The sequence below is a fragment of the Dufourea novaeangliae genome, unplaced genomic scaffold, assembly GCF_001272555.1.
Source record: "Dufourea novaeangliae isolate 0120121106 unplaced genomic scaffold, ASM127255v1 scaffold355, whole genome shotgun sequence".
Classification (NCBI taxonomy): domain Eukaryota; kingdom Metazoa; phylum Arthropoda; class Insecta; order Hymenoptera; family Halictidae; genus Dufourea; species Dufourea novaeangliae.
The window spans coordinates 823,726-835,927 of NW_015374251.1; the positions used below are offsets into that span (position 1 = coordinate 823,726).

The window sequence follows — 12,202 nt, forward strand, 5'->3', positions numbered from 1 at the left end:
TTCGGGCTCGAGGAAAGAAAATCCGTTGCGGTCGACGCGTGTACGACTCTCCTTCGGCCTCGTTCTGTGTGTGTATCAAGTGTCCAGAAGTTCGACGTCCAGGACCGTTCGATATTCTGTTTCCATCTTCTCTCGATCTGGAAAAGAAACTGTAGTCTTCGTCCACGATGCCAGCCAGCTAGACCGACGCCAATTTTACATCCCCTGTTTGTTTTTTTTATTACGGGCCAAGTCGACGTCGAGAGTCGATGGCTCCGAGGAAACGGAAGTCGGACAATATGTCTGGAGCTTCCTACACACCTACAGAGAGAGTCTTTCGAAAGTTTATAGAGTAGTTCAGAAATGTTAGTCTCCTCTTGAACTTTTTCCTTCTCTTTTCGAGTGCTCCCCTTCTTTTAGGTTACTCTCTACGGAAGCTCGACTTGGATTTATGTCACGGGCGATCTTTGAGAGGCATTCAACCAAAGAACTTGTACTCTTTTTTTCTACATCGTACCCGACGATGTTTTCTTAACGAGGCCTCGAAGCGGTCCAGTTTTGTTTCAATTATCCTCTGGAGAGTAACTTTTCTCGCGGCACGTGGAAACAAAGTAATAGTCCTACCATGACCAATTTACTGATCGAATCGTATTCTGCCATTTCGTATTGTATGGCAAATAAATCTTATATGAAATTGGAATGCTTCGAATAACAAAGAAAGAGGTACCTAGCTTGGTCATCCAGCAAGAGTTCATCTTTTTTGGGTAAAAGTTCACTATACGTACTTACCTTTCCACGATTGAAGGTAGAATCGTATGGTCAGAGAAAAAGGGTTAATAAAGCTCTTCATCCCCCAGTCCTTGACCCCAGACAGCAGAATAACGTCGCCACGGTGCATACGTAGACGTGGCGGCGTCGGTGGTGGCCACCTATGTATCGGTCGTGTATAAATTAAACCGAAGCTGGTACACCAGTAACCAGCGTAGAACCGCCGCGTAGCGCTCGCATTGTGCGACCAGCCAGAGCGAGGAATTATGCGCACCTTGGCCAGGAATTAACCGCGGGCAGGCCACCAGGAGGGGCTTTTACCCCTCTCAGCGATCATTTTACGCGAACGTGTATTCACGCATACGTATATGTGTACAGGGTGATACAAAAAAAGGGTTCATACTTCGGAGAAATAATATGAAAGAAGTCCTAATAAGCATGGGTCGAAAAAATTAATATTTTTGAAGGTATAAAGAATTTTTGCTTTTCGGTTAAAGCGAGTGACCTTCTTCGGGAGCTATTTAGGAGTCCCTTAATATTTCTTCTTTTCTTGGTTACAGAAGTTTCCTACAATTTTTATTAGTTTTCTTATAATTTTCATAATTTTTAACACTGTGATGTCGGATGACCTAGTAGTATATCTGTTCAAAAACAAAATCTGAGAGCAGTTGACGTAGCACCTATGTCTTTCTTAAATAAAAGTTAAATGCATAGTTTCTGAATATTTCTAAAACACCCGAAGTCGTGTACTCGGAAACACCGAAAAATCTTCCCTCCAGCAAAGTGTCGACCTATTCAAGAAGTTTCGCGAAGGAAGAAGTTTCAACCGAGTCCGTGATGGACAAGTTCGCGGTTCTTGTATCGGTCACGGGACCGGATAAGTTGTCGGTTTTCGATGAATAAATTAAATGGGGGAAATAGAGCGGATAAGAACGGGCGAGAAAGAAAGAGCAAGTGCTGCCACGATATAATATTTAAGACGCGCGACGGTTCTTTAATTAAAGATCACCGGGGACGAGAAAAAAAGAAGGAATCGGGCGCTCTTCTGGGTCCAGAGGGAGATCGTGCTGCGAGTTTCGACACTTCGGGGTCCTTTGATCGTCCCGGAGAGCGACTCGTAAACTCCGAAATGGCACAGGCTTAATTAAATACAACGTCCTCGAGGGAGAGAGAGAGAGAGAGAGAGAGAGAGAGGGAGAGAGAGAGAGAGAGAGAGAGAGAAACGAGCCACCCTCTGTGCCGGTGTGCCTCGTTCGAGGAACGATTAAGCGACTTTCACGAGCGATCAGGGGGACCATTAAGGGCCGAGAGAGCGTATACGGCGATACGTCGATATATTCGATGATAAATCGATCTACGAATTCGAATCTACGATTTCCATTGGAGGGGGGCGCCGCTCACGCTCGTCAATTATGTGCTGGGCCGCTGGATGGATACTAATGATCGATCCAACCAGACTCGATCGTCAGAGAATTATTGATCAACGGAGGAATTATACGGACCGGACGTTATCTTTTTACACGGGCGATTTATGAAAGAGACCACGGCATGAAATTTATCGGAAGCTTTATGGCGAATCTCTTTGAACGCTCCAGGAGGAAGATGTTTATCGGGGATGTGAATTTACGATACATTTAATAGGACTTAATATACAGGGTTGTTCACCTAACGTGACCATCTTAATTATTCGTATATTTCTGGCTGTGTGAAGAATTTTTATTTTTTTTTTTATGCAGTCTTTGATACTTTATCGGAATTCGGGACGAACTAGTGGGCATTCCATTTAAATAACTCACAGGGACTGATCTATCTTCATAAAAATGTAACATAGTATGAAACGTATCATTGAATTACATGTACCTTTTGATACCATGCAACTTTTGTTTAGAATATTTTCTCACACAACCAATAATTCCCGAATACTTGAGATGATCGTGTCAGCTGAACCAACCTGTATGTGTTTAACAGACTTGATTTTTGCTCGACACCGCAGGATTAAGTACCAGCTGAAAGTACGTTGAATCTTCACTGGGGTACACATTTATGGCAGACTTTTAGGCGTGTCTTTTGCTCCGAATACTGCGCATCGAATAAAAATTCACTTGCATCCGAAGGAATCGTAAAGACACTCGCGAAACATCTTTATAGTTGGCTTACAGCCGACTCATAACTTACATCGGACCCTGAGTACATTCCGACGGTATTATACGCAGGTTCTCAGGATAAAGGCGAAGATCTCGACCGCGATAGACGCACCTGCGAAAGCTGTCCCAAAGGGGACTTGTGTACGGCTGCCCGCAAAAATTCTTGCACCCGCGGATCGTTTATTCACGCACGATCGAATTCCGCGGTCGATCGACTTCGTACACGGGGTAGAGAGAAACCTTGGAAAAAGATCGTGGTCAAGATGGACGATCATTTGGGGTCGAAAACGTGTAATTCGGTCAAGTTTCCGGGGCCCGGTTTTCAGCCACGCGAGCAGCTAGACCGTTTACACGGTAATTAACGACGGGGACACACCCACCACTCATTAGAACCGACCGGTTTCGATGTCAATTTCTCGGCTGGTTGCTCGTTGGACAAGCTCAGCCACGCTTCGCTTCGAGCGTCGAGCCGTTTTGGTAGTCGACGCGTGGAAATTCGAGTTATAGAAAATTCAGACTGTGGAAGTTCGAGTTGTCGAGAACGCAGGACGTGGAAATTCGAGTTATAGAATTTCAGGTTCAAAGTTCGGTACGTAGGTTGTTTTACGCCTGGAAGATCGGTAAATAGATAATTTCACGCGTGGAAAATATGCGTATGAAATTGCTAGTAGTAACTGAGAGAGGATGGTAATTTTAAAATACCGTTTCCATGAAACGAATAAATCGGTTCGGTCAAACTTCGGCTACATTGTTCCATTAAAAGAATGCAATCGAGAAACGAGTTTACACGATATGTACACGGTATTTCTTGTCGAGAGCACCATGGATAATTGGCACGGATCAAACAGCGATCGGAGCAGGTGTGTGCCCGTCGTTTCTTTTCGCACCTCGAGCGGCATTACACGAGCGTCGTTAAGGGAACTAAAAAACGGCCGTTACCCCGTACACGGATTCACCGGAACATTCGTGTGGCATTAACCGGGCTAAATGTGCTCGTAAAGATCGTGAAAGTTCCGAAGGATCGTTTTTCGGGCAAAAAGCCAGCGTATTCGGCGCCAACCGATTGATTCCCGTGAAACTCGTTCCCGCGTTCTTTCGCCGGAATCACCGGAACAAGGCGTGTAACACGCCTCGGATACTTTCACGGGTCCGAACGTCAAGCCTCGAATTCGCGCGGAATTTTTCGCGTGGAATTCTCTGTAACCGGAACTTCCTATGCTCCGATGTTTCTTTAATAGAATCTTAACGTGTAGAATAGCTTATGTTCCAAGTTGCGTGGAATTATCCACGTCCGATATTTCCACCTTCCCCGTACCGCAGACTCCAATAGAGCTCCAGAACCGAAACATACATTAGAAACCAAACATTCGCAACTCGTGTTCGATGTTCCTTAATTCTTCTTTATAGACACACTCCCTGTAACCTCCCCTGTAAAAATCGATCGATCCACGGCCATTATTCGCTCTACTACACGACTCCGACTAAAAAAGTCGGGCACCACCGACTGGCTCTGCCGTTTCGATGGGAATCCAACCGGGAACAATTCCCACAAAGGCGGCGGTACCACCGGGTGCAGTAGTTGCAACAGCAGCGCACCCCGTTTACGGTTCCACCCCTGTTTGCGTTTGGACATTACGAAGATAGACGCACCGTGGGGCAGAGAGGGTGGGCGGGGCGGGGCGAGCACGTGTCGGGCGCCACGTGTGACCCGAGAGACTTTCGTAGCCGGTCGTCGTCGTCGACTGGGTTTTTAAAGAGCCACTGACACGCGTTGTTAACGGGGGGGTTTCCCACGGCCGTGGAGCGCATCCTTCTGTACGAACGTAGGAAAGGGGGTGGAGGGGGTGGGAGAAGTTATCGCGAACCGGTACACATGGTCGCATGCCTGGGGGTTGCTCATGCATCGAGCCCGTTCTTCACGCAGTTTGCTCACGACACGCGGCGACCTCGACTTCCTCTGTCCAGCTGGGGATTGTCCGATAGACGGTGACTCCCTGTTGTCGCAGTAGCTCGAGAAACCTGAGACCACACGAGGAAAACGTAAGAGCGTGAAAATTCGAAGCGTGGATAATTCGAGTAGTGAATCGGATCGACTATCCAACTCTCATGGAGCTTTTACTGTACCTCAAACATAGGAGTTTGGTGTATCGATTATAGATACAGTGGACTCTAACTATATTGCCACTAAACATATTGCCAGGCGAGGCACTTCTCTCTCACACGTAATTTCGACCACACAATTTATTCTCAATAATTGTTTAAAGGCAACGACGACGATCTTAAATACTGCTGCTTTTCGTAATATATTCTTCGAATGAAATTGTGTCCAACTCTGCCAGGGAATCTAGCAAAATAGACAGGAAATCTCCTGAATATCGTTCAGACCCCAAGAACATTTATCCGGAGCAAAGGAGCCAATGAAACGCGTTCGGAACCGCGATCTGTCTCCGTTTCGAGGTCTCGAAGAACAGGAATCGTTATCGGGAGAAAACATTACGCCGGTTGCCTCGTATATTCGCCGCTGGAGTGCCCGTTTGTAGACGCGCGAACAGTTATCGTCCCGATCTCGCGGGCCCGGGTGTATCGAAGAAAAGGTCAGGGCTGACGTGTGCCGCGCACTCGTTCGTTCGCTCGCTCGCTCGCTCGCGAAAACGGGCGTGGCCTGATCACGATCCACGGATTAAATCGTGATTCCTCGCGCCTGCCGGTCGACCGGCGGGAGCACGACCCTTTGGTGTAGAAGGCGATCGCTTTTGTGCGGCCACCAATCCAGATTATAAATGGATAGACGGCGGAGAAAATTAAAGCGGCCGCGCCTCCAGACACGCTGCCAGACGAGGTCACCACTCTATATTGCACCCCCCCCTCCCTTCCTCCTACTCCGTTATCTGTAATTACCTTCTGGACAGGATTACGTGCAGTTTTCACTCTGTTTTCGTGTCTGGACGAGCTTCGGCATCAAATACGAAGGGTCAAAAAAGTATGTGCTTGACAGGTTCCATGCCCCTCTCCAGCGGTGAGGATAATACCTGGACAATAATCGTGTAGGACAAGCTAGACGATAATCAAGAGGAGTCTGTAATGTAACTTGCATTACACGTTATAATTATTTATGAAATATTCAATGTTTAATGCCGACAAGTCTTCGAACACCGATCGAAGACTCCCTGTACATCGAAAATCATTATCGTAAAACACGAAACAGATCATCTCGTAAGTCGCCTTACCTGTCAGTTTCGTAGGCTCATCCTGTTCCCTGTATCGGCCTCTAATCATCCCTGCAAAAGGCTCTCGATCGTCGATCCTCTGAGCCACCGTGCAGAGGAAGAACCGCAATCGGTGCCGCGGTTAGATTTAAAGTTTCGCGCGGCGCGCACGGTAACGAGAGGCGAGTAAACCGCGGCGAATAAGAGAGAAAGAGGATAGAGAACGATCCAGGGATCGGCAATTTTCTCTCCACGTGTAATTTCACCTGTTGCGCGCATCCGGCGCGAGAATCTGATCGCTGGGCTCGATTTGTAAAGGTAACGAGCCGTCTCGAATAGTTCCAGGCTGGATTATATCGGTGGCTAGCGATCCCATACGCCCCTTTTCCTGGTTCGGAGCTTTCAAACGACTCTGTGGATCGTTGCGCAAACGACAAACCGGGTCGAAGCTCTCTTTAGAGGATCCTTCGACATCTTGTAAACGTCGACCGTGGATGTTTATGTGAATCGGTATTATTCTCGAATTAAAATAGAAAATTTATGTCTTCCTACACGCGGACACGTTTATTATGAGAATAAAATGCTGAGGAATGGTTTCCTCCGAGAGTCAAAGAATCCATTGTAAAAGGAGCCTCGATCATCCGTGACGATAACGGGATCGTTGTCGATGAACGTGATCCCGTATGTATCATGGACAATGATACATACATACACGTTCTTTCGAGAGCGTATTATATCGGGCGCGTGATCGCGGCAATTAGCCAGTTAATTGGCCGACAGCGTAAATCGAGTTAACATCAACCGGCCGCGAACGGTTTAATTTTCGAGCGAGAGTGTTTGTGTGTCGAAACGGCTGCAAAAGAAATCATTGGTCCGCGACGATTAACGGCGAGAAGTAATTGTTGGTGACGTGAAAATATTTATTTATTTAATATATCATTTTTATTAAGACTGATGATAAGGATACACGGGGATAAGTCTCTATTAGTGTACAAAAGTGTTAATATTGAAATAGTTACGTAAAATGCATAAACGTTCGAAACGAGTCACATATTTTATAAAATTTTGTGAATCGAATTTCTGAAGCTTCATAGATTAATACCAAGACAATCTAAACAAGTACAGTAAGAGTTCGCTGTATCACATATGAAGGATGAGTAACTTAAAAAACACTTACAGAGTTTATTTTAATAGATTGTAAATGGGGTTCATGCTCGTAAGAATCGAATTAAATTAAAAATCGAAGTATTGTTTAACAGTTCCAATGAATATCAGACAAAATTCATCGAGGATGAATTTATATACAGTACTCGATTTTCGAAGATCGTTGCGCTCGAGCAAAAGAGATCTCGAGGATTCAAGAAGGATGCTCGAGAGAAGCCTCGAGGAATCTCGAGCGACAATTAGTGTATCACTTGAACCTAGAACGGAGGGAAAAAGGCAAAAGGGAGTCGAAGACAGGCAACATCTTGCGAACGGCAGCCGATTAGTCATCCGATACAGGTGTGCGTTCTGGCGAGAACCGGAAGTGCCGGTTTATCGACGGGAATCGTGACGCAGGTGATCTCGGTTGTCGACGGCTTCCCCCCTTGGTGTGTCGTTCCTAACTTCCTCCAAATCCTCCTCGTAATCCTTTTTTAAAGCCTTTGAAAATTAAGCTATCGATCGTAGTCTTTCTTCCTCCTCCCCGTCACTTCCGGTTGCTCCGAGGGACAGACGCGATGACATTCGAGACGGTGTTTTCGGAAATTGATTTACCCAGTCAAAATCACTTTCGCAATATCCTTCGTTGGCCAGTTTGAACGAAATCAACAGGCGGGTAAAGTGTTTCGAATACGGGTTCGATTAACCTTTGACTCTCTTTTTTTTTCAACGGAGTTTCATGTGTAATTGGCGGTCCCGATTCTCGAAAATTTTCTCGCGAGTTTGCCCAACAACACGGCCATTATTGAAAATCATTTCCAATTACTACCGATAATAAAAAGTCGGAGCTTGTAATAACGCAATTACCAGGTGTTTACCCCGGCCTGTCTCGATCAATAATCATTCCGAGTTCAAGAGTGCACGACCTCCCGGGGCTATTAAGCACACGCGAGTTCGAGGGCTCGAAAGAGAGGGAGCCAAATTGCATCGGGCCGAACCTCGCCGTTTATTATTCTTCGTTCCCTGCGGTCCACCGCGTCTGTTGGTTGCAACTCTTGTTCGCTATTACTGAAAAATCTTATTTAGTGTATTTCTTGTTAAATGAGCAGACACTTGGCAAACGAATTATTTAGTCTCGTTAACTGTTCACAGACGAAGACCACGATTTTAGACACTACTACTTTCCCCTTGCCTTACAATACTAAATTAATCATTTTCTTCAGTATTTTACTTCGGCATAACACTAGAACTATTAACCAATTAAAAAATTTAAGTACATTCCTGTAACGACGATTCAAACGTTACAACAAATTTGTTCAGATCTCTCGTGAGTTTTAATACAATATAAAATCGAAGAACTTATTTAATTTACAAATTTGTAGATTTGTAAATTTCACAAGTTTTATCGTTAAAGAAAATGAATTACACGAATGTTTAATAAATACGGTTTCAAATGGTCATCGCATGTGTGACTCGATGTTACAAAATGGATTAATCGCGAATTCGGAGGACGAAACTCTCGAGAGAATCTTTCGGCCAGTAAGAGGGGTTGCGTTCTCGAGCCACACAGTTTTAAAAAACGGGTATACATATTTTTCTGACGAGAGATTCGCGATAGAATCGAGTCAGCCGCGACCACGTCGAAAGCTGCACAACACACCGTTCCTCTCTCGGGTTATGGCGTTTCAGGATAGTTACCACCGCACGCCGGGGCCCCAGTTTAATAATCAATAATTTCCCCCGCGGGGCCCCCGGGGCTGCACGTGTGCGGACCGTGCCACGATCGTGCCGTGTGCCTGGACGGGTTAGTTATGACCCGTATCCCCTAACGAGCCGCGTTCCCACTACGGACAATTATTTCGCCGCGGCGTGCGCTCCCCTCGAAAACTCGCCGGCCGGTCTCTATCGTGGTCGTTTTATTTGACAAACAACGCCCGAGGTGTGCACACTTCCTCCCGGGAATATTCGAGCCGTTCGTTGGACCGATTTTCGGAATTTTACGGGGGTGCAGATGATCCTCAATCGGGGAGCCTGTGGGTAATTTCGTTTTTAAAATAATCGACCATCTTTCCTGGTATTCAAACGTTCTACAAAATCTGAAATATACATAAATATTCTGGTATATACAGGACGTCCCACCTAACACGAGCACCTTAAAACCACGACAGAAAAAAGAGTGGAAAGGGGTGGGGCTCTCAATCTCGCCGGGCATAAAAATGAAGGAAGAGACTTCGCGCCTTTATTTTCTCCCTGGGTCCCCTGTTCTCGCCGCGGTGAGAGCAGGTTCATGGTTAATATATATGCAGATTGCAGGTACAAGGAGTGCTCGGATTTTACACGCGGCGGTACCGCTTTTTCGTCCGGTGCACACACACACATACGTCACGCCCCGTAGAACGATGGTGAACTTTTTAAAACAGCAACACCAACATCGGGTCCCCTTAATAAATATCATTTCCCGTCGAGAAACGAGAGACTTTTCCTTCAAAAGATTTTTCCCGTGACCGAGTCCCGTCGGAACTTTCCACCGCGGGAAATTTCAAATTAGTTTCATCGCCCTCTTCCCTCCCCTACGTAGCGCGCAAGTGTACATATAAATGATTCATGGCGTGTCCTGGTTTGCCAGGTCTCTCTTCTCTGCTTAATACGTATGCAGATTAGAGGAGCAACGACGGCGGCCGGCTGTCGTTTGAATTTCCGCACCCTGGATGAGGGTTTATTCACGTGGGCCTACGAGGAGCCGAGACACAGCCACCGCCGTTCCTCACGTTTCGCGAATCTATTGGAGTAGGTACTACCAGGGACTTAAACCGGTATGATTTTGATACCGGTATTATGCCATCAACGCTATACCGGTATTTTTTGTATTTCTATAAGGGTAGGGCTTATATAGGGTTCTATAGGGCAAAGGTACAACCGAAAATACCGTTGTAATATCGGTATTTTACGTTTCGATAGAAGTCCCTGGGTACTACGGTGTGTATGTAGTAGGTGGTGGACGATGATGGGACGTGGAGGCATCTCCGAGTCGCGTGGGAGATGTGCGTCGATGAGAAAATTGATGCGGGGGAGTAGTGATACAGCGCTGCGAGGAATTCGGAAATTTTCTGCTCCGGAGGAAAGATTTTCCGACGTGCGGGACGCGTATGACGCGCGGGGAATTCGTCGCGATGGATCAATTTTGAGCATATAAGGGGGGGGGGGGATTCGACGTTGCAGGAATTTTAAGGGGGATAGAGTTCGTTGTCTATGATACTATACATCGTGGAGGAAATATTAAATTCCAAGTCGCGGAATTGGGAAAATGGGTTGATTATCCGACAGAAACTTGTCGTGAATTCAATCCCTCGTAAAGTTCGTTTCACCTGGAACCGTGTACTACACGCGAGACCATTTTCGCATAAGTGAAACGCGTATTGTTCCACAGAAACAAGTCGGCCATTGTCGCGCGGTATCGTTCCGGTTCAAGGCGTAAGATATATGTATATACGATCCGCCTTGCGTTGTTTCAGTCCTCGCCACCGTGACCGAGCGTACGCCATTAAGTTGGAATTCAGGTGTATTAAACGATGGCCAGCAGCAGGCTACGTATCGAGCGTCGTTGGCCACCCGGTAGCGCTAATGGCACGCCGGAATCGTTCGTTAGGGAGATTTTATTTCGCCTATCTGGCCTCTCCGTACAGCCGTTTATGCTCCCTGTCAGCCGAGTCTCGCCCTCCCTCCGGTGGATCGGCCTTCTTGGAAACGCCTTTGCGATTGCGTTTCCATGTCGCGGCCACGCCGCCGTACGATAAGAGGCGCCTCGATTTTTTATCCTGGGAAGCGTTTTGATTAGATCGAGAGAGAGTTTGCTTATCTTCTCTAACCCGTGTGCAATAAGAAACGGGCAATTATCGAAGAGATGTCGGCGAATTATCGCTCGAGCTACGTTTATCGTATCGCCGCGGTATAATACTGTGGAAAACGGTTCTCTACGTTGTCGAAACCCCCCTCTACATCGATAACCGGACATCTTTTCGATCAACCGCATCGTATATCGAAGACGTAATTGTAGCCTGCGTGTTCTCTGTACAGGGTCGACGATAATCGTTCCTCTCGCTTGGATAGCCAGTTAATTCTACCCCCTTCCCCTCCCCTCCGATGTACAAGATGTTTCTATCTTGTATGAAAACGTTAAACAGGCCGCCCCGGGGATTTAAACCGATCCTGTCTTGCCGGTTTCAGGTGGTTCTGCCACTTCGACGACGATAATTACGTGAACGTGCCACGCCTGCTGAAGCTACTGGACAACTACAATCCACGGGAGGATTGGTACCTGGGCAGACCCTCGATACCCGCGCCTTTGGAGATCATCAGACAGGGACCGGAACCGTCCAAGAGACCGGTGAGTTTTATATACGACGAAATCCTCCTTCCGAAATAAAGGAAACATGTTCGTCTGCGCGCGCGTCGTCCGTCTGTTTGCTAGTTTGTAGACTGCGACTTTGGCTGTTTTTAAACTCCACTTGTGTTTGTGGGAATGTTATAAAAAAATCTGACGACACTGTCCATCAAAGGGTACGTGTGACATTTAGTGGAAAATCATCATAAAAGTATGACGTTGATCGCGAATGCGAACAGATCTTGTTCATCCGACAGAAATATCCTCCGGATTACAATGCAGAAACCTGAAGGGGGTGGTGGGGGCTGGGAGATTGGTGAACGGGTCTCGTGGTCCTGTCAGAAGTACAAAGTCGAGGCTCTCGCGATCAAAAATCGATAAAAGGCCTGTCTTACCAGCGGACTTACGAGATACACGATGCGATTCGGATTCCGCGATATGATCGACCAGGGGATATCGGTCGACAGTGTCATGCTATAAGCCCATTAATCCTTTTTCCTTCGCTACGAAAAAAAGCATCGAACAGTAGAGACGGAGAGAAAAAGAGGGGTAGAGAGGTAAGGAAGACGAGGAATAAAAGG

At 46.6% G+C, this 12,202-nt stretch overlaps 1 protein-coding gene across 1 annotated transcript in view; it reads left to right on the top strand.

The window, feature by feature from the left end:
* Positions 1-12,202, top strand: part of LOC107192560 (fringe glycosyltransferase) — a 65,301-nt gene that overhangs the window by 21,063 nt on the left and 32,036 nt on the right. The window contains exon 5 of the mRNA XM_015581851.1: positions 11,465-11,624. Coding sequence (XP_015437337.1) covers positions 11,465-11,624 — 160 coding nt within the window. The remainder of the gene's footprint in view (positions 1-11,464; positions 11,625-12,202) is intronic.